Source organism: Porites lutea, chromosome 4 (assembly GCF_958299795.1).
Source record: "Porites lutea chromosome 4, jaPorLute2.1, whole genome shotgun sequence".
NCBI classification, from domain to species: Eukaryota; Metazoa; Cnidaria; class Anthozoa; order Scleractinia; family Poritidae; genus Porites; species Porites lutea.
The window spans coordinates 9,309,018-9,330,202 of record NC_133204.1 but is presented as its reverse complement, the minus strand read 5'-3'; the positions used below and the strand labels follow the sequence as shown (position 1 = coordinate 9,330,202).

Here is a 21,185-nt window from a genome sequence, read left to right as displayed (position 1 = left end):
GTGAAACACAAACGACAGCCACAAATCTGCAGCCACAAGTCCGTTACAAATGAAAAGCTATTCTCGTAGAGAGTTTGATGCTACCTATACATGTTATTCATTTACGACTGAAACTACTTAAGTTAACTCATCGCAAGGACTAACAACCTATGGGCGATGTCATCCTAAGACACTGTCTCGTGTCCAAAGGAACTTTGGTCTTTAAAAAGTTTCAAGACAAATGGAAGGGAATAATTGATTCAGTTTAACCTTGGGGGAGCATTTAGGGGATCTTGAAAGAAAAGCTGTGTTAATTAAGAGTCCTGCTTTGATTGAATGGTTTTAGGTGTTTCAGGTACCAGAGTTTATACGACGCCGAAAGACTTTAGATGTGGATGCTGCGATGAATGCCAGGCCACTGTCTGGGCTTTGGAGATGATTCTAGTGGAAAAGCTTCCTCCGTATAAGGCGTTTAGGAACCGTCCGAAACATCTTTCTCGAGGTAATTTCATAAATCTGTTTTATTTACCGATCGCAATTGCAAGGCCGGACTAAAAACCTATGGGCGATGTCATCCTATGACAATGTCTAGTGTCCACAACCGCTTTGGTCCTCAAAAAGACAAAAGAAGAGAAAAAATAATTTTTTTAACTTTGGTGGCAGCGTCTTTAGGGAATCTTGAAAGAAAAGCTGTGTTAATTAAGAGTCCTATTTTGATTGAATTGTTTTAGGTGTTTTAACAAAGGGGGAAAAGTTTAGCCATGGATGGTATAATGGCTGCCAGGCCACGGTCTGGGCTTTGGAGATGATCGTGGAAATTCACTATCCATATATGGTGTGCTGTGAGCTCGAGCAGGCCCGCAAACGGCCTATCAGAATCCAGAAACTTCTTACTCCAGGTAATTTTATAAATCTATTTTATTTACCAAACGCAAGGACTAAGCACCTATGGACGATGTCATACAAAGACCATAAAGTACTGTCCACTGTCCTCAGCAACTTTTGTCTTAAAATTAATTTTTTTGGTTATTCAGGGTCATCGACGTGTTGTAATCTGGATCTAAAGTTATCCCCCTCAAGTGTAGCCTTTTCCAGGTAAGACAGCGGTAAGATAATAGCAGCATGCATGTTCAATTAGCGACAAGATCACGGAGTGTCTGTCTCCTTGAACCTCATCCCACCAAAGCTACTTGCAAGAACTGACCACTTAAAACGTAGTTTTTCAACATCAAATTTCCAAAACTCTCAGAACAGATAAAACCCGCTCAGTAAGGGTATTATATAATAATGATGTAGCCTTAGAAAACAGCTGACATTCCACGACGCCACTGTACCACTGGCTTCGACGTCATTTCGTGGGGAAACCAGTGGTGGCGTCGTGAAATGTCGGCTGTTTTCTTAGGCTAATAATGATGACGCCTTAAAAAGGACCTTTAGGCTTGCTCTAGATCAACAGGGCCGCCAAACAAGACTGTTTTTTCCATGCAAGCGTATAGCTTTGTAACTGTTATCTACATCACTAAAAAGTCATTGAGTACTTTTTGAGAGACATACGCTCTTGTTATTTTCAACAGGAACAAAGTAAAGGACTCTGAAAAGCTGTCAGCTCCAGTCAGTGAATCTGTGTTAGAGTATGAGAAAAGTTTTCAAGTTGAAAGCCAAAGGAAATTTATTGCAGTTATTTTTGTCAGCCCTTTAATACGTATGTTAATAAAGGTTTTATCCTTGACATTTATTTGTCTGCTTTACCTTCGCATGCTCATAAACAAAACGTAACAAAACTCTCCGTACTCTGCATTGACAGCACGCGAACAACAGAAAGTATGGAGCAATGGAGCGTCATTCGTCATTTTAAGATTTCGCGTGATACTGAGTGGGTGTTGCGCCGAATTGCAACATGGGACTTCTTTGGGGACGCTTTTGCTTACTTTACGACCTTTATTCGGATAGCCTGCGTAGCAGTCATCGAAAGGGGAAGGGTAAGGGGATTGGTAGCCTGCGCGCAGACGAAATTAAACTCTGGTTAACTCCGTCTGCGAAACAGCGCCGAAATCCTTGTTCTGGACTTCCAGCTGTGTACCCAGATTTGAGTACGCGCCACGATTGGCCAGTTAAAAAAGACCTTTGTTTTGTTTGTCGCAAGACTGATAACAGCCAATCAGGTTGAAGGGAAATTCGAAACGCACTTACGGTAATTCGTTGAGTCGGTTGGGGGGGGGGGGTCCAGAACAAGGATCTCTGCGCTGCTTCGCAGACGGTACTAATCAGAGTTTAGTAATCGTCTGCACGCAGGCTAGAGGATTGGGAGAAAGGGAAAAAACGCGCCTGCCGCGCAAGCCGCGCAGGCTATTTAGCGACCATTACGGAGCTGCACAGGAAACTAGAACAAAATTCCTTCCCCAAAAGAGTGTCACAGTACTACGCAATTCTAAACAATACCGCCACAATTTCGAGCGCAGCTTCGAAATGGATGGATGCAAATCTGGGAAAGAAGCGCCACGCATCCTTTCCAAGACACCTCGCGGGCCGGTTAATCGTCAGGAAGGACGCCTTGGAAACAGAAAGATGCAAGCTTAAGTTGAAATTAGCATGCTGGGGAAGAGATGGGACAGGGCGGTTAAAAGAGATAGTTAGTCGCTTGAAGTCTCTCTAAACCTTTTAAGTCTTCCAGACACCTTCCTGGCATTTCTAACTTTTTTAGGAGAAACCTATAAATACACTAGCCTCGGCAAGTCTTAATACTTTTATTCCCATATTTTTTGCTACAAGAAACCGTATTGCGCTGACTCCAGCCGTATGGACGCAGACATTGTGATCAATGGTCATGGTACTTTACAAAACCCCACATTGGCTATATTTTACGTTGTTGAGGCGAACAAACCAAATGAACCACATTTACATAATGTTTATGTTAAGTTTATTCATGACAAGGCGGCTTTTGTTCAACCCCGTATTCTGTGGTAAAACTTCCAATTCCCGAGGGGCTGTCCCGCTGATGAGATGCCCTCCGGCTTTGGGGTATGAGTCTGAATCTTACTCTGACGGTCATTTCGCCCGAGGTTATCTCGCCCGAAACCGAGAATACAATTAGGGCCTGTTTACCTGGAGGTGAGGGACCCCAGATAGATGAAATAAAATGCGACGGGTCACCCCACCTATTATGTAAACGTGATCATTTTAAAATGAGAGATTATATAGAAAGGCGGGTTACCCCACCAAAGCGGGTTAGGCTAGCTCACCTACCTGGGGTCCCCCTTCTCCGTTTGAACAGGCCCCCAGTCGAAATTTCAACTTAAGCGACAGGTAGGTGCTTAAAATGTGTCGCACATTAGAAATACCAGCAAGGCGAGAAATGATTTCTTGATGATTTATCGTAAAAAGAAAATGAAAACGAATAAGCTTGGAAAGGCATTGCCTGCGTAGCTGGCGGAATTGTTTTAGCGCGTGTGAGAGTTCTCGCGGAGCCGAGAAGGGCTACAGTTTTAAATGAATCCGGGCGACATTTCTTCGGGCGACTTGACCATAACCTTACGAGCAGGAGCCGATACAAGAAAACTAAGAATTATTGCAAATAAATAACTCCCACTACAGTCAACTCTTTCCTATCTCCCTAAAATGGACGCCTAGAATTGGTCGCTGCCATATTTAAGTCATTGTTCGACTTTCTTTCATGCAGGCTCTTCTCATAGATGGACATTTAGCGGTCAATGACCCAACAGTGTCCAACCTCCTCACCAGGTCTCTCTCCTTTCAATTCCTAAATAAAGAGAGATCCTGGGAACGAAGTTGAACAGAATTTACTGTGGACTTTTGGCTCTAAGCTTGCTCTAAGCAGACACCTTTCTTACTAAAAACGATAGCCACTTTCATTTTCAACATTACAATTTGTTACAGTTAACTAAAGACGATCTAGGAGATTGTTCATCTCTGCTTGACACTTAGGACATACTTGACTGTCTGTGTCATGTATACAGAATTTCAGCGAAATCCTGAAGCAGACACGAGTAATGGCAGCCGCCCATATATAATTATATTTATATACAATCTCAGTTCACCTTTAAACAAAATTTCCCTATCATATCTGATCTACATAATTTAACTAAAAAAACTCGGATCAGATAACTTTAGAATGTCTTCCGATGTATGGCTCTAGCACCTTCGTCATCATATTCTTTTTTAGAAACCCACATCTTCTTAAATGTGTCCAAAGACGCTAAAATGGAGCCACTGAAAGACGGACAAGAGAGTAAATATTAGCATCTAACTGACCACGCAAGCTTGATGAGCACAGCTATTTCAGTAGGACAGGAATGAAAATAATCATCAACAAGAACTGGTACCCTGTTTACCCCGGGTGCCACAGGCTTTTCATGCACAGTTTCGGAAAGTCTTATTAGTGACCCGTTTTTTGTCTCGTAGCGGACGACTTCAAAGCAGCTTGTATAATGCATGTGACAAAAAATCGCTGGCAGCCACAGCCCGGGGTATACCTGTTTGCACCTTGAAAGCTGTTTGTTTTGCTTGTTTTTCCGTGTTTACGTTGAAGTTAAGGACCAACTACTAAAACATTGGACTGTGTTTAACCAGAAGCATATAATCCCGAAGTGTCTAACTTCCCCTTATCTGTTTAGAACCATGCTGGGTTTTTTTATTTTGCCTAAATATGGAATCAGAGAATTCAAGGCTAAAAACTTTGAGCTTGCAACGCCTATACTTTTATGTCTTTGACTGAAAGAAGAGTTATATGCTTCTGGTTTAACAAAAGAACATTCTATTTATGCCATTTTCAATTTTGCCAGCCTGATACTGTACCTAAACATTTGGTGTTAACACAGTTGACAGTGTCAAGAAGGCTTACTGCCCTAGGCAACAAAACCATTAGAATAAAACTGCAAGGCTGTTTAGAATAAAAAGGCAGGGCAACGTCCACTTACCCAATCCACGTGGAGTAAAGTCTTTCTTGAGGAGCAGAAATCTAATTAGGAGACAATAAATGTGAATTATTGCTTTACGCTTTACAATATACAGTAGCTAAAGAACAACTTGAAAAAAGAACAATGTTTCTAGGAGAAAGCTCACTATCTGAGTTATTGTGTCAAACAGATTAATGACATTATACCCTAATTTTGATGTCTTTTGGTGCTAATTTCTTCACTTCACTCAAAAGACGATCTCCAAAGCCTGAAAAAAGGGATAAAATATCTTAGATATTACCATATACATAAATATCTTACACAAAAAAAACACAATTTACTGCAAGGTATCTAACATCACCTTTGAAAAGTGTTGATCCACCAGACAGCACAATATTTGAATAAAGAACTCGTCTAAGATCCATATCGGATTTCTGAATTGCGAAGGCTAGAACCTAAACAAGGATAAAAAGAACTTACAAAATTGCCTCAAGAAGTGTAAGAGATTTTGTCGAAGATTCAATGTGACACCACAAGGTAATAATATCTCATTAAACTAACAAATGGGAAAAGGTTCCCTGCTCCCTGAGCAGGCAAGGCGAGCCCACCTTGGCTACTCGGGTATCCAATCAGAACACAGGATTCGGTTCCTCTTATCTACTTGCAGATTCAACCACATAATACAGCATTTTATGTATTAGCATGTACATAAACTTACAAAAAAAAAATTAAATAAACAAGGTACACAGTATGTTAACTCTAACAACACTCAAGTTTGAACAACATATAAGCTATACTGTACAGGGTAAATTTCGAGGCCTGGAAAGGAAGTTTTACCTTATGGATTCCTTCACACTCCTCACCAATAAGGTCAGGTTTGAATAGAAGTTCAGGTGCTCTGAAACGAGCTGGGCCAACCTGTGAATATTAAACAAAATAAACCAAATTTCTAAAGAATTAATTCTAAGTGTTTCAAGAATGGTTTGATAAAAAAGGTCTAGACTGACAGATGTAGTGCTCATCAACATGCCAAAAGCGTTCGTTCTCTATGTACCTACATGTACAGCATTTAAAAACTTTCAGAAAAATATAAAATTTTATATCAGAACTTATTTGTTAACTCACCTCCAACATACTTCCATCTGGTAAAACATACTGCATTCTTTCACTTTCTAGTGACTCCTGGTAAAGATTGATCATATCAGTTATTAACAACAGTTCATGCTTATTTGGATTATTACATGTTCACACTGCATTATGAAAGCTGGTAAAAGTTTTCTCACCTCCTTGTGTGGATTCAGTGCTAGGTAACATACACGCTGAAATAAAAAAATGAGAGCATCAGGTATGTTTGAGAAAAGAATAAAAGGACAACAAAACCTTAATCAAAGTTGTATAAATTACAGCAATGATGTACATTGTACAGGAATTGTGGTAATTTCATACAGTGCCATTACGTTAAAAAAAATTATTGTTTGTAGTTTATTGTCAAAGCTGTGACAGCGGAACAATTAATAATTTACCTCTTTGATGGTCCTTACTATTTCCATTTCTGAAGAAGAATGGAAGTTGAATCCTTCTTTTCTTAATAGTAGTCTTAAAAAGGCTGTTACATCTCTGTTGATAAAAGAGCTAAAATCATAAAGGTGTTCACCACTGTGCAGAAAATACTGGTTTTCTAGCGCAAACAACACATGGCTGCAAGTAACAGTCAGTCACTCCAGACAATAACTGACCAAAAATTGCCCCATTCCAATAAAATGAAAACCAAAAGTAATCAATAACTACTGGTACATGTACACTGTATACCCTGATGAAGTTATATTTAGACTGGTTGAATATGAAACATATCAAGACTGAATCTGGATTTTTTTTAGCACCTTGGTAAAAGAAAACAAAAGCTTTACTTTAAACAAACAACCAACACAGTCACTTACCTGCCAGCAATATCTGTTCTCATAATAGAATGTGGCATAGCAAAGCCTTCATAGATTGGCACTGAGTGTGACACTCCATCACCGGCATCTAAAACCACTCCTGTTGTGCGACCAGTTGCATATCTGAACACAAACAACAATATCACAATAACTTAATGACAAAATATCACAACACGGATTTTATGTCAGTGGTGAGTCCAGACCTTGAGGAGGAAGGCACTCTCCAGACACTTTCTTTTTTAATCTTTAAGCCCCCAGGTCCTTCCCCAAAGCATCTCACTGCAAGGTATACATATATGATTAGTTTTCAAGGCTATGCTCCAAGAAGAATACTAGGGAGCCTAATGCTCTGAACCTGTGAGAGCCATGGTCGGAGTGGGGGGAGGGGGCAAGGGGGCAAGCTTGTTTTCGTGACACCATGATCGACCATTTTGTCCGTGAATCGTGATGTACTGAAAAAGTGTTCTGTGAATCGTGATTGAAGCGCACTCTGTTAAACGTGAACTGCCAAAATCCTAGATGTGAACACGCACATTGAAGATCAATTGAAGAAAATAAATCATTAATTCAAGGCCAAACGACCTTAACTAGTGTCTGGTGGCTTGATTTAAGTTCACTTTTGAGTCTTTTGATGTAACTGCACACTTCAGTGCACTCAGACTCACCTTCAGCTGGCTTCCTGTGGAAACCTAAATATTTGCTCTGTTACTTATGAAAAGTAAAATTGTTGTTTGTGAACTCGTGATAAGACTCGTGAGGGGATGGGTGATTAATACACGAATTGGAAGAAAAAAGGTATAAGAAGCAAAAAATTCTGATGCTCCCCTTTAAATACAAAATTAGCAGCATTCAATACTTACAGACTAAGCACTGCTTGCATGGAGATGAAGAGGGCTGGTACATTAAATGTCTCAAAAAATATCTACGACATAAACCAAGCTGGGATAAGTACATGTACCAGGCACACATATAGTGCTCATTACTGTATCATGCAGTAAAACTTGTTTCAGTGAAAATGACTGTTTCTGTAGCTACCACTACTACTGACAACCAATTACCACCTTGAAAAAGGAATTTTACCTCTGCAGCTTTCTCTCTGTTTCTTCGTGGATTTAAAGGTGCTTCTGTCAATAAAACAGGATGCTAGGGGCAAAAAAGAAACGTTAAAAAAGACTTAACAAAGTCTAGTTGTATCAAAAAATTATCAACATGCAGATTCCTATGGCACTGAAAAATAAAAATGTCTTACTAAGAGCAGTACTCAAAATTGTGTACAGCATACATTATAACCCACAACACATTTCACTTAACTTGTTGTTGTTGATGTTATAAATTGTATATAGTATTTATTTCATTGTTTAATTTATAATAGATTTACAGTAAAATACCCCTTATGCTAACAAAGCACTGAAAAGAACCTATTCTGGACAACTTGTTTGTTAATCTAAGATTGACAAAGCATGTATGGAAAAATTCACAAACACACAATGTTTACCTCTTCAGAAAAGGTCTGGAGCTGGTCCTTGGAATAAATATACTTGAAATAAAAGAGAAATAAAATTAATAAAAATTAAAACTGAGTGACTACTTCACAGAAATTATAGGGACTGGGCAATTTGCAGGACTTACCTGCCATATTCTTTCCATATCATTCCAATCTCGCACAACACCATGCTAAAACAAAAAGGATGAAGACATTTACGGCAAACAAAGTGAACGGTACTTACATGTACATGTACAGTAATTGGCTATAATAATATCTTTTGAAAGCTCAAAGAATATTATTAATCCTCAATGTACTAATACAGAGCATACAGTAAGAACAATGTATTCCCACGTTCAGTTCAGTAACATTTTATAGAAGCTGGTTGACTCTCAATGTGTGGGTATTGAGAAGAGCTTGAGTGGGGTTATTCACCTCAGAGACAAAAGCAGCATTGTAGTTACTACACTTTCCAATAACAGACAAACTCTGGAATTTTTATAGGCAGCTTACAATATAAAAATGCATTTTTCGCTGCTGCAATGGTAATTGTTTTTTATTACGATCACATGCAACAAACCCTGAAACACAGAAACACATAAAATGGATTGAAATTCACCAATCACAAATCACAAACCCTGCTGTTTTGAACTCATAGAAGCAAAGTTCTGTTTCTTGAGAGGTCAACTTAGATGATTGATGGCAGTGAGGAACAAAAACTTGAGCTGGCTTTTGAACTTCAGAGTTCATGTGTAAATTAGTGAAAAGAACAGTAAGAAGGTGGTGCATGGGCACCAACTGAATATCCACTAGATCAACCCCGCAACCATAGAGATGTGTTGTCTCTTAAGTAATATTGTAGCTTGTATCGAATTAGGGATTCAGTACATGTATTTTGAAGCATGGATAATAGTTTAGGATGAAATTCAGGTGGTTTCAGCCTAATTTGATCATCAGTTTTTGGCTTCTGATTTATGATGCCTGTAATGCAAGTACAAGACAAAGTAAATAAAAAATCAAGCAACACCTGTGATTTGAGGTCAATTCAAGCCAAAGTTTCCTTTCAAACAACATTGTACAAGATACACATTTTATTAAGATGGACATTTTTCACTTACTTCCATAGGATATCTGATATTAAGAAGGCCCCTGTGTTCCTATACAAGGGAAACCAATGTTAATACAGGCCTGTCGAACAACAATTTTAGAGCTGGGGAATTGACAAGATAAAATCCTAACAATTTAAGCTACATGTACAGAAAAATTATAACTTTATAAAAGCCATCTGATTTCTTATAAGGCTATAATAATGAATTTAAGATGGACAGAAACAAAAATTTGAAACAGTTTGAAGCTTTCAGGTCAAAGAAAAGGACAGGTGAACCCTGTTACAACTTGACTTCAATGTCACACTTTCAGCAAGCACCTGTCACATTTTTCTTGCCTGAGGCCACTTCTTGCATGTCCTAGTCAATAACTTTGTAAGAGGATGACTTGCCTGGATCCTTACCCATTGGGCAAGTAAGCTGTAAAAGTTACTTGCCCAGCAAGAAAATATACTTGTCCCAGACAACTGGATCAGATTTAAATTCGAGCCCTGTATTATACATCTGTAGACACTCCAGTGGTGAAAATGCTATCCCATCCAGCTGCACATCCCCTTTAGCCTGTTACTAAGAAGTACCTCCTTGGGATAAAATGGTCACTAACAGGCTTCATGAATTTGGCAATATATTGATATTAGTGGGGTGGCCTTGTTAGTGGGATAAGGTCATATTTTATTGTTTCAGACACCTGACTACGTTTCAACAATCAGGGTTCATTATACTTCACAGTACCAGGGCCCGAAATTGCGCCTGTATCGGGCGCATTTGCGAATGAAGATTTCGCTTTTGCGACTAAAATTTCTCCATTGGTAGCAATTTTGCGACCGTTTTACAGCCTAGCTCATAAATAAATTATATTTAACAGCCTTGTGTCTTACTTGTTACTGGCTGCTGTAGTTTTATCCGAAAAATCCAGCGAAATTCAATAAATGTTGCGTGACTTTTATCGTTGATCTCTTGCTGAGAAACATATCGCGGGCGGACTTTTTCAGAAACTACGTTGTGCAACGCTCATGAAATTTCTAGGAAATCTTCGTTTCTAATTTCCGGTTCCGGTATACCATGTCTACTTTGCTTCACAATGCATGTAAGTGACCAGGAATTATCCGCTATTAAGGTTCTTCTCATTAATGACAATTTAGAAGAGGCAAAGAGAATATTCACGAGATAGCTAGACGTATTCAGAAAAGAGATTAGAACTGCAAGTGACCTTATTCTTCAAAATCTTCCTCACGATGACTTCACGTCAGTTTGATCCCAGCAGACGTCTGTGTCAACCAGGTCAAAGGTGAATGTTTTTGTGCGATCAAAGCTACGGCAAACGGAGACTGCTTGTTTAATTCCACTTCAATTCTTCTACACGGGAATGAATCTCTTGCAATATTATTGCGCCTCTTAGTTACAGGTGAATTATATTTCAATGCGCAGTTGTATTGTGACCATGATGCTTCTAATGGTATGAAATGAAGACAAACATGGCGCTGCGAGAGCGTTAAGTCGAAGTTGTAGGATATCCTGACTTTGACTGGTACAAAATTTGCGCAACATATCATCATGCTGTAAATAATTAGTTTTGTAGGGCCAAATTCTCAAAGAAAGACTAAGTCCATCATTTTTGCACCGTGAGACTTTGTTGGTATTATTAAAATACGCTTATAAGCTTAGCTTTGCACGATTGCGTTGTGATCCCTTGGTAAAGCATCATGTAGTTTTAAAATGTTCTGATTCTCTAACTACTGAATTATATTCTTATCTTTTTTTTTACAAAAGTTAGTAGTTTGGATTGTATGATGTTATTTAGCTGCGGAAGGCATTTGTGGATGTTACATTTTAGAGACAATAGTGTTTCCGGTACCGTTGAACTGTGAACGATTCAGAAGATTTTATTTGTTTATTCAGCAAGTAAATATTTACCTTCCTTTCAATAGTAATTCACAGAAGCTGTTGGAGTAATAAAATTACTTGTATTATATTTTGTTTGGGTTGGTTACTTTTGCGACTAAAATTTTCGAACTTGTGACTAAATTTAGGAATTACTCGCAAATTGCGATGGAGAATTTTTTTTAATTTCGAGCCCTGAGTACGATTTGACAGTTTTCATCTGAAGCATTCCACATACCTCAGCTTTTGGTCCAATAAATATATCACCCTCTAGTGCACCAGCCATAACCCGCACATGTTTAGGTCGACCAACACTAAAACCAAAGAAAGCAATCTACATAAAACTCAGAAATAAAATATTTCATCCCAATAGCCTAATATAGCTGGCACATCTTGACAAAAGTGAAATAAGAGTGATATCCAAAGAAAAGACAGAGCTAAAATTTCTCTGTGATTCAACTTAGCTTAGAAATAAGACTTCTGATTTCTTGAAATTACTTCAAAACAATTATAAGAGTTTATACAATCACTCGAAAATTGAAATAATGATCCTTAACTACGCTAATAAAATTCCTGTTTCATTTAATAAGCGTATTAAATTTTGTTTAATATTGTTTTCACAGAAATGGGTTTGCACAAGTCTTATATTTGTCTTTGGAAATACCTACAAGTTTGGAAAATGGTATTTTGGAATCTGATCTCCTGCAAATCCAGCTTTAATGACTCCTGATCCCTATGAACAACAAAAGTCAATGCTAAGTAAATGAATCACGACTTTAGTACTCAAAGTTAGATAGCCACCCCCGATTTGTAAATAAAAAACTCGATCCAATGGCAGTTTGAAAACAGTTTTGAGGGCGCCACAAATGTGTAAAAAAATTAACCTTACATTGTCGATAACAATAGGTTGATTTGCTATCACGTCAAATTGATCCATAGTCCAAGATCCAAGAAATATTTATACTAAATAAATGATTCTGGACAATCATGAAGTTCAGATTTCAAAATGCAAAATGGCGGACAGGCCTTCCCTTCACGTGACAAATCTTAGCCAATCATACGGGGCTTCACAAAGCTGAGCCCAACTTACCAATAAATCCTTTAGTCAGCGGACTCCCAAAGAAATATTGCCAAAGAATATGTCAAAGATGGCGGCCAAATTAAGGAATGGATCGTATCATTTACTGGCCGAAATCGGGGCACGAATACTCTTGTTCGCTATATTTGTGTAAGTTGTATTCCTTTATGTTTTTTTTTCTGTCAGAGGTTAAGCTTCCTCGTAAAATTGGGTTTTTATATATGAATTCTTCTAAGGTAAATAGTTGACGTGTAGACTATTCGTGAAGACCCGGTGAACTCCACGCATGTATTAAATGAGGAATAGATACACAAATGCATTCAGTCAATCAAATTACCCGAAACAGAATATACTTGTATGAAAACTGAAGATACAAGACATGCATAAGGTCTTTCAATAAACTGATCTCAACTAAAATCATCTGTTGACAGCTGTTTCTGTCAGGTTTTCTAACTCTTGGCTCGTAGCCTACGTCGCTTGCAATGCAAACAGTCTAAATCGCCGAGTTTATCGAATTTTCTATCCAGCTCTCGAGTATCAAGTCCGGCTGCAACACAGGCAATTGACCTTGTTGTCTTGAGATAAAATAATAGATTATATTGCTGTTTATTGGACGCAGCTCAGGAGACAAAGGTGATAGGAAATCTCACAAAGAAACTGATCCATTTTCATTAGTTTATTGGTAGGGTTGGTGAGTTTTCTGTCCATTGATTAATTAACTGATTAAATGTACATCTTATCAATAATCATTGTCACAATAAAGGACAAACCTGTTACTGTCAAACTCAGATAACTGTGAACATTTTGAGCGTGTAACACTGTGTTTGTTATATGAAGGGGTGAAGCCAGAAAATTCAGGAAGAAGGACTGGGAGGCTTACCAGTACAGAAGGTTCTGTTAATTTATTGCTTAATGAACTGAAAGAGTATCTCAAACTTTCATCTCCAAAATTTAATGCGCTTAAAGAAGACAGATTTTCCTGAGATTGCTATATTTTAACACGTTTCATATAAAGGGGGCGTCCACAGCCCCCTCCCCATCTAAAACCACCGACGATATTTCAATTCGATGATTTTCTGACCAATAGCAGCAAGTGTGCATATGCAATAGAGACTAAAAACTAATTACTACTGTTTCCAGCAATTTAGTTTTCATATGTCTGCATGACGTTTTCCTTGCCACATACATTTAATAACATTCCCTGAACATTACTGATATTTGCAGTTTTCTGAGTTTCACAGTAGGCTAAACACCAATAAGCACACTAGTGGGAATAATATTATCGATTAATGGTATTTTTTCTCTTTTCAGGGCACTTGAATATACAGCGCCATTTGTTCGTGTCATTCACCAAGAGGAAATGTGGTTATATAAAAATCCTAAGTCAAAGAACACTATTTCTACAGAAATATTATTTGTAAGTTTCTCTGGGAGCTTCACTACTTTTTGATGGATTGATTGTAGATTAATGTGGTCATGTCTGAGTGAAGATCATGCAAGTCCTGTTAGATAGGTTTACAGGTGTAGTTTTGATAATTCTGGGGGTGAAATGACTCACTGACTTTCTTGCAGTTGAAATGAAATTAATAAATAATAAACTACATTTCTGTTCTCTGTGATGTTTTGATACACATGATACTATAGTGGAACCTCCATAAAGTGCTTCCCTTTGGGATAACAGATTTACTGGAAGTTGTTGCAGAAAGGAGTTTGGCTCCTCAGTAAAGTTTTGTCAGAAATTAGGATAACCTTTGGCAAAACGTCTCTGAATTGTGAAGAAAACACTTGTCCAGGCTTTCATCAATGTTTGCACAAGAGACAATTATAATTATACTCAACAAAATTACAGTATTGTTTCAAAGACGCAAATTCTCCTCAAAATGTTTTGATGAGGCTCTCCTAACTTGACATGAACAATACTAGAAACTATGGCATTAACTTTACAACCAGAAAAGACAGACATGTCTGTAACTGAAACGTTACATTATTTATTGGTCCATAATATGTCGTCACCTTCTATCTCAGACTGTATTTTCCCTATTGTAATTATTTTTGAAACAAAGCCAAACTATGTGTAAGTAATTAAATTAAAGCTCCATGGCTGCTATAGAAATGACAACAATAGGAGAATTCACATAAGGATAGCCAAAAGGTAGCTACAGTTGTTTAGAAGAGTTGGCTACTTAACAGAGGTTGAATTTATGATAAGTTTTTCTGGACTTTGATTACTGGCCACTTAATAAGGGGTGGCCACTTGAACGAGTTCCAGCTGTTATAGAATGCTTAGAATGTATCACTCATCAGACAGCCATTTAACAAACACTACTTTTTCTTACTAGGTAATTTCTGCAATCATTCCAAGTGCTCTTATCTTAATTCTGGCATTTTTACGCAAGGACAAGGTTGATGGCACACAAGCAATCCTTGGTAGGCATTTATAATGTGTTTGCTTTTTTACTGAGTCTTACTTTAAAGCACCATTCGATCAGTAATAACATAAGCATTATTTGAAAAACACTAGTTGAGCTAAGAGAATACCTGTAATCTCATGAGATGTTAGACCATGCCAGGTCAAACAGTTGAACAACATTACCCTAACAGTTTATAAATAGATAATCATGGTTATCAGATATCACTTGGGAAACTTAGGGTGGATTTATTTTCAGCATACCCATGTAGCTGACACCTTTATCGTAAAAGAAATTAAAAACAATGAGAAAATTCCAGCATGCAAATGTGATAGCTATATGTACATGTACCATGTATATGTTGTAAATAAATCCACTCTCAGGAACACTGAAATTGACAGTGTAAATACAAAAGGGTTTGAAGCCTAGCAGGTCAAACTGCTTCAAGTTTCAAAAGCAAAGAAAATAGTGTGACAAACAAAAACGCTTTAAACACCCCACAGCTTGTCACAACATACAATGTCACAATGTCAAACAGTAAAAAACATTTGCCTTCTGCAAAATAAAGTTGTAATCTACTGTTGTTCCAATTTTGTGACTGTTTGACCAGCATCCTGTTTCTTGAAAAGGCCTGGTAACTTTTTGGGCCCAAAGGCAAATTTTAAAATCAATTTATTAACTTGTACCATAGTTCCCAGCTTACAAACTTGTCTATAGTGGTTTGTTAACTGATAGTTTCATTTTATCACGTTTAAAATTATTGAAACTTTGATCTTGAATGCAAACAGGGCAAACTTAACAGCTTTCTGGGCCCCAAATGTTATTAGGACTTTCAAGAAACACAGCCCAGGCCTTTACTTTCCCTAATTACCCATCTTATAAATCATGTTTGACTCATTATCAGTGATTTTTTGTTCCCATCTTTTCCAGCTTTGTCCCTAACTCTTGGACTGAATGGAGATGTGACTAATATTATTAAAATTCTTGTAGGCAGGTAAGAGATAGAAATAGGAATGAATAGATTGTCATCTAGAGCAATGACACAAGGCTTTCAGAAAATGCTTTCAAGAGCCTTGTGCAACGTTAACCAATGTATTATAATGAATATCAAATTACTACTCAGCTGAACCATTTTTTTGGTCAGGTATATGGCTGAATGAGTGGGTTGGTGTTGTGCCAAATTAATATTAGTCCAACACGGGACTGTTCTGGGAACATTGTTACTTCCTATATCAGCCATTTTGAGGTTTTATCAGCATTGTGTTGCACTATTTCCACAATCATAAAATACAGTAGCTATAATATAAGTACAGTGGAACCTCATGGAATTTGTGACTGTCTCTACCCTGAAGTTCACTCTCCAGTTGATTCAAAATTATCAGACAGAGTAAATCAAACTACATGAATTACATTGCCAACAACTCAAATAAGATCTATTATGGGATTATCTTGCAGGCCTCGGCCCGACTTCTTCTGGCGTTGTTACCCCAATGGGAGTATTCCTCCAACCCAGCAGTGCGATGGAGATCCAGATGAGATTCAAGAAGGCAGAAAAAGCTTTCCAAGTGGGCATTCATCATGTTAGTTCTATTCAGTAGTAATTTGGCTTTATTATGATCAGTGGGTAGAAATTAGTGGTGCAGAGATCATTGATTAGAATACCGTTAAAAATACAGTGGAAGCTCTTCTAAGCGGACACCCTCAGGACGCGAAAAAAGTTGTCTGTAACTGGAGCTCGGGCCTCATACAAGAATGTAAAAATACAGAGTTTGTGTGGCAGTTGAGTAAAACGGGGACTTTGTGAAGGGACCTTAAGTAGAGCTGTCCATGTATGGGAGCGTCCATTGGGAGAGTTTCTACTGTATTTATGATCAAAATCTTAAACTGATTCCATACTGGTAAATAACAAAACACGTTTTCAACTCTTCGTTGCTGATACATCAGCGATGTAGCCCTCTGAATGTGTTTTACCAAGACTAATGGTACACAATGTAACAGTTTGTATTCTTCACAATGTATTTTTGGGTCTAATAATGGTCGGACAGGACTAATCATTTCACAGTTTTTGCTCATTTCTTTTGTTTATTGTCATAGTTGCATTTAGTGGCCTGGGTTTTCTCTCCCTTTACTGTGCTGGAAAGCTTCATTGCTTTCAGGCGCAGGGCCGAGGACAAGGATGGAAGCTGTGTGTTGCTTTAGTTCCAGTGACATGTGCTCTGGCTCTTGCACTTACTAGATATTCAGATTATCGACATCACTGGCAAGGTACAGGTGTATCCCACTTTATGCATCAGTCAATTCCACCTGTGCCCAGAAAAAACCGCACATTAAAATGCTTAAAATGGTTGCTATTTGACTGTGCAATCAATGAAAAATGTTGCAGTGCTGACAGAGGACGGGCATTTGCCCTCTTTTTTCGTCCCCACCCAGGGGGATTTGACAGCTCAAGAGTCCCCACCCCCGGAAATTTGCCATCCAAGCCGAAAAAAATGCTAATGCCCGGGGCTCAGCCAGGAGGCGGGGGGGGGGGGGGGGGGGGGGGGGGCTGGGTGCAGGTGGAATTAACTGATGCATTATTGTAGAGTTTAGGACACTTTCTGTAACTAAACTGGTTCTCATATCAGGTCAGCTTGTCAATAAGAAAAATGCCTCTTTTGATGGATGCCATTTTTTGCATACGTATTGAGTGATACCAGAAACCCATAAGGGGTTGAATTCAACCCCTTATGGGTTTCTGGTGATACAACCAACCCATGGTTTTCTTATTGACCTTACAGATTTCCTATTCTTTTTTTAAATTTATTCGCAAATATTTTGAGGCATACACTTCAGTCGTATGATCAAAACGTAACCTTTCTGTTGTTTGTCCTGTTTCAGATATTACAATTGGTGGAATTCTAGGTAAGTGCAATAATCATTTTGAGGCCAAAAGAGTGTTTGCTTTAGCCAGTTCCAGGCATTCAGATAGTGGGGATGGTGCACAGAAAAGTGAGCAGGAAAAAACAGGGGGGAGGGGTGGGATGGGGTTCCCTCCTTACTCCCTCTTCCTGTCTTCTACTTTTGTCACTCCACTCTCCATCTCTTTCCACTCTCCACCATCTGAACGCCATGTAAAATACCTGTGAATCCCCTTTCTTGTTGAACGATCATGATTTTTTATTTTTTTTATTTTAACCCATTCACCCCTGGAAATTTTGCTGATCAAAGAAAAGGTAGGTGGGTAGTGGGACATGGAAACTTTCAGGGCAATGTATCATGGTTTTTTGCCTTTTTCTCCGGTGTCCTTGACTGAATTGTGCTCAATTTGGTATGGTTTGAAAGATCTCTTCACTCTGCACAAGTTAGGGGACAAAGTTGTCCTTGAACATCAAAACTGATGACGTCACAAGCGGTAATAATAGTAATAATAATAATAATAATAATAATAATAGTTTACTGATATCCCTCTCGCAGTCTAAAGGCTGAATTACAAGGAAGGTCAGTGACACTAACAGAAGACAATACAATACAAAAACAATCAAATAGATAATTATGTAAATATGATTAAAAGCATAACGTAACAGAGAAAAAATAACAAAGCACAGGATTACAACTGGTCTTGAAACTTAACGGTGCAGAAATCTGCGAATCGCTTTGTCTTGGGGACAAGGCGCACGCCTGAACGGAGGCAGTATGGCCTGTCAATTGACACACAAGGAATTAATGGCTTGAGTACCGGAGATGACAGGCAGTCACGCTGGATAAAATTAATGCAAGGTTCCTCCCTTCTCTGGGAAAGGGCAGTGATGCCAGATTGAATTAGGGCGTCGTCATAGTGACAGTTCGGCAAAACGATGCGTAGGGCCCTTTTTTGTACAGATTCTATTACGTGATCTAAATACTTTGGCAGGGCTGCCCAAACAGGGCAGGCATATTCAAGTACAGATCTTACAACGCTACAGTACACTTGCACTAGCTGCGTGATAGTGAGGCCACTTTTTTTAAGCGCGCGCAATGCGTACAAACGCTTGTTGGCCTTTTTGACTATGTGCTCTATGTGGGCATTCCATGAAAGGTCATCAGAGAAATAGACACCAAGAGCTTATAGGTCACAACCCTTTCAATAACAGAGCCTCCAGCGGTAAGGGGGACAGGGTGGAATGGGCTATACTGCATAAAGTTAAAAGGGACGTGAATCCGCACGGACGGTTACGGGCGGCTCAGGGACGAATGGGTTGAAAGTTAAAGTTACTTGTCTCGTAAATTTACGTGACTGTTCTTTATTTCTTCCATACAGGCTTGTTCCTTGCCTATCTTTGTTATCGGCAGTACTATCCTGCTCTTAACAGACCTCACTGTCACATGCCGTACTGTGCCATCACACCAATTATCAAGCACGTTGATGAACACGATCATTTATTACCAATGACTGTTAGGGAAATTAAAGCAGTACATCCTGTTGTGGCGAAATCACTTTGACGATCGTCAAGTACCGCATCCTTTTATTAGAGTGTCATCATCATGCGTATATATTTATTTTAGTATTATTATTCTGGGTATTGAAAAGGGACCTCTTATTCCATACTGCAACGTAGGACACAAGGTCATTGGTTATTTTAATTATAACTATGAAACAGAATAAGATGTTAATTAAGTTGACGTCTGATACACCCCAACTGCTGTAAACATGTACTGTGCCCAAGACGTTTTCTTTTACTACAATAAAAGATTACTAAGATACTAGTTCAAAGAATGGACTCTGATACACAACTGGTACAGGACAAAGAAATTTTTCCACTAATGCCGACACTGACTGTTTATCATGATATTTTCAAATGATTGTTGCTGTACATTATTATTCATTCAAAATATTTCTCCGTTTCTCATTGTCTAAAATCCCACGGATAATTCAGAGGGTCTCGATCTCCATAATTCTTCAGATGATAATGATACTGACTTACTGTCAGCTATCTCTAAGAAGAACACTAGTACCAAGTGTCTTTCTAAAGGAGGTGTCTGCTATAGAGAGTAAAAGAAATGACTGAATAGCCTGGACCGAGCGCTTCAGTATATGCCTGTGTTAGGAACGTGTCCGTCCTGCCGGCAGGTGTCTTATAGACAAAAAAAAAATTAAAAGACAAAGAGACTGAAAAAGATATTTATTTATTTATTTCAACAATGATTGAGAATAATAATTGTCCGAAGCCGTCAATTAAAACAAACATTTATGTATCGCTTTCGAGTCATTTTTGTGGGAAGTTTCGTCACCTGTTCCTCAAAGTGCGGCCTAAATTCAACGACCCCCGCTTTTCCTTCTACTTTTCTTACCAAAACACGAACGCGGAGTTATAGGGCACAACAAAAGGCCAAGCTATACTAAAACTGTTCGACAAATTAGTGAAGCCAGCGTTACCGCGGTTTTAAGTGTCCAGAAGGATTTGACCAGCAGCCCTTTTTGGTTCTCCCTCTTATAGTTTTGTCGTGCTCGCTAGTAACATCCTAAAGAAAGCGAAATTTTGCTATTTTAGCGAGAGAACGAGCATTTTTGTAAAGATGTTTCTTCTTCCCTTTATATCCACACCCGAAAGTTACGTTTTGTATTATCGTCGTTCAGCTTACCCGTTTGATTACTCACGTTTCCATTTTAACTTTGGAGTAGGTAGAGATTTTATCCTTTCTGTTGAACGCGGGCATTTGTTCGACCGATGTTCTCCATTTATTAGGTTCAGAGTTAGACTATATACCCATTACATGAATATATTCACCTGGCGTTAATTTATTAAAGGCTTCAATCTGCAAACACTTTCTCGACAAAAGTTCCACTTTGAAAAAACAACTAATGATTTTTGGGTATGGCAAACAGTTGACTTCTGTGGGAAACGGTCGAAAAACTGTGATGACCTTGTTTTCACTCTTTAGTGAATCATATGCATATAATATAACTGCGGGAGGAAGAATTAAATGGGAAGAAGATAATCGCAGTGGTCTAGGCTTCGAATCCCTTATGAGCCTAAATTTTTCAGTCTATCTTTTCGCAACTACAAAAGATGCAACTGTAACGACGGTGATCTTCACGTTTGGGTTTAGATTTAGACTCACGGTTACGGCGAACGGCAGATTTATGTTGATCTCAAAATAGAAAATAAGCTGATAAAAACGGTACAAAACAATCCTTATGAACGAAATTGATGAGAAAGTAATAAAGAACAGTTGAAAGCAAATAAGGGGAAAACTTGGTCACGTGGTAAAAATTTCCGTTGCCGTGAACGTGATTCTAAATTTCTCTAATTCTTTCGGTGTTTTGTACGCGCACGTATGAAGTAAAATCGAAATAAACTAAAACAAGTGGTTCTTTTCCTTTCTTTTAGGAATCTGAAATAATTAACCCAAAGTAGAATACACTCCCTACTAAGACTAGTGT

The 21,185-nt window shown here is 38.4% G+C and overlaps 3 protein-coding genes across 3 annotated transcripts; 2 read left to right on the top strand and 1 right to left on the bottom strand.

Moving 5' to 3' along the window:
- Window positions 1-315: 315 nt before the first annotated feature.
- LOC140934154 (uncharacterized) lies at window positions 316-1,798 on the top strand. Its single transcript, XM_073383830.1, has 4 exons — window positions 316-481; window positions 711-878; window positions 1,014-1,074; window positions 1,554-1,798. The coding sequence occupies exons 1-4, from the start codon at window positions 316-318 to the stop codon at window positions 1,753-1,755; spliced, it is 597 nt and encodes a 198-aa protein (XP_073239931.1). The 3' UTR covers window positions 1,756-1,798.
- Window positions 1,799-2,881: 1,083 nt separating this feature from the next.
- On the bottom strand, window positions 2,882-12,330 carry LOC140935717 (alpha-centractin). Its single transcript, XM_073385289.1, has 17 exons — window positions 12,189-12,330; window positions 11,968-12,032; window positions 11,538-11,613; window positions 9,431-9,469; window positions 8,459-8,503; window positions 8,325-8,366; window positions 7,910-7,972; window positions 7,690-7,751; window positions 6,830-6,952; window positions 6,416-6,509; window positions 6,176-6,211; window positions 6,018-6,074; window positions 5,730-5,810; window positions 5,254-5,347; window positions 5,099-5,160; window positions 4,914-4,954; window positions 2,882-4,206 (listed from the first exon to the last, which is right to left on the bottom strand). The coding sequence occupies exons 1-17, from the start codon at window positions 12,234-12,236 to the stop codon at window positions 4,104-4,106; spliced, it is 1,131 nt and encodes a 376-aa protein (XP_073241390.1). The 5' UTR covers window positions 12,237-12,330; the 3' UTR covers window positions 2,882-4,103.
- A 100-nt stretch (window positions 12,331-12,430) lies between these two features.
- On the top strand, window positions 12,431-19,986 carry LOC140935718 (phospholipid phosphatase 4-like). Its single transcript, XM_073385290.1, has 8 exons — window positions 12,431-12,527; window positions 13,689-13,794; window positions 14,717-14,804; window positions 15,716-15,779; window positions 16,241-16,365; window positions 16,880-17,050; window positions 17,663-17,686; window positions 19,062-19,986. Exons 1-8 carry the CDS (start codon window positions 12,439-12,441, stop codon window positions 19,241-19,243), a joined length of 849 nt encoding a protein of 282 aa, XP_073241391.1. The 5' UTR covers window positions 12,431-12,438; the 3' UTR covers window positions 19,244-19,986.
- Window positions 19,987-21,185: the final 1,199 nt, after the last annotated feature.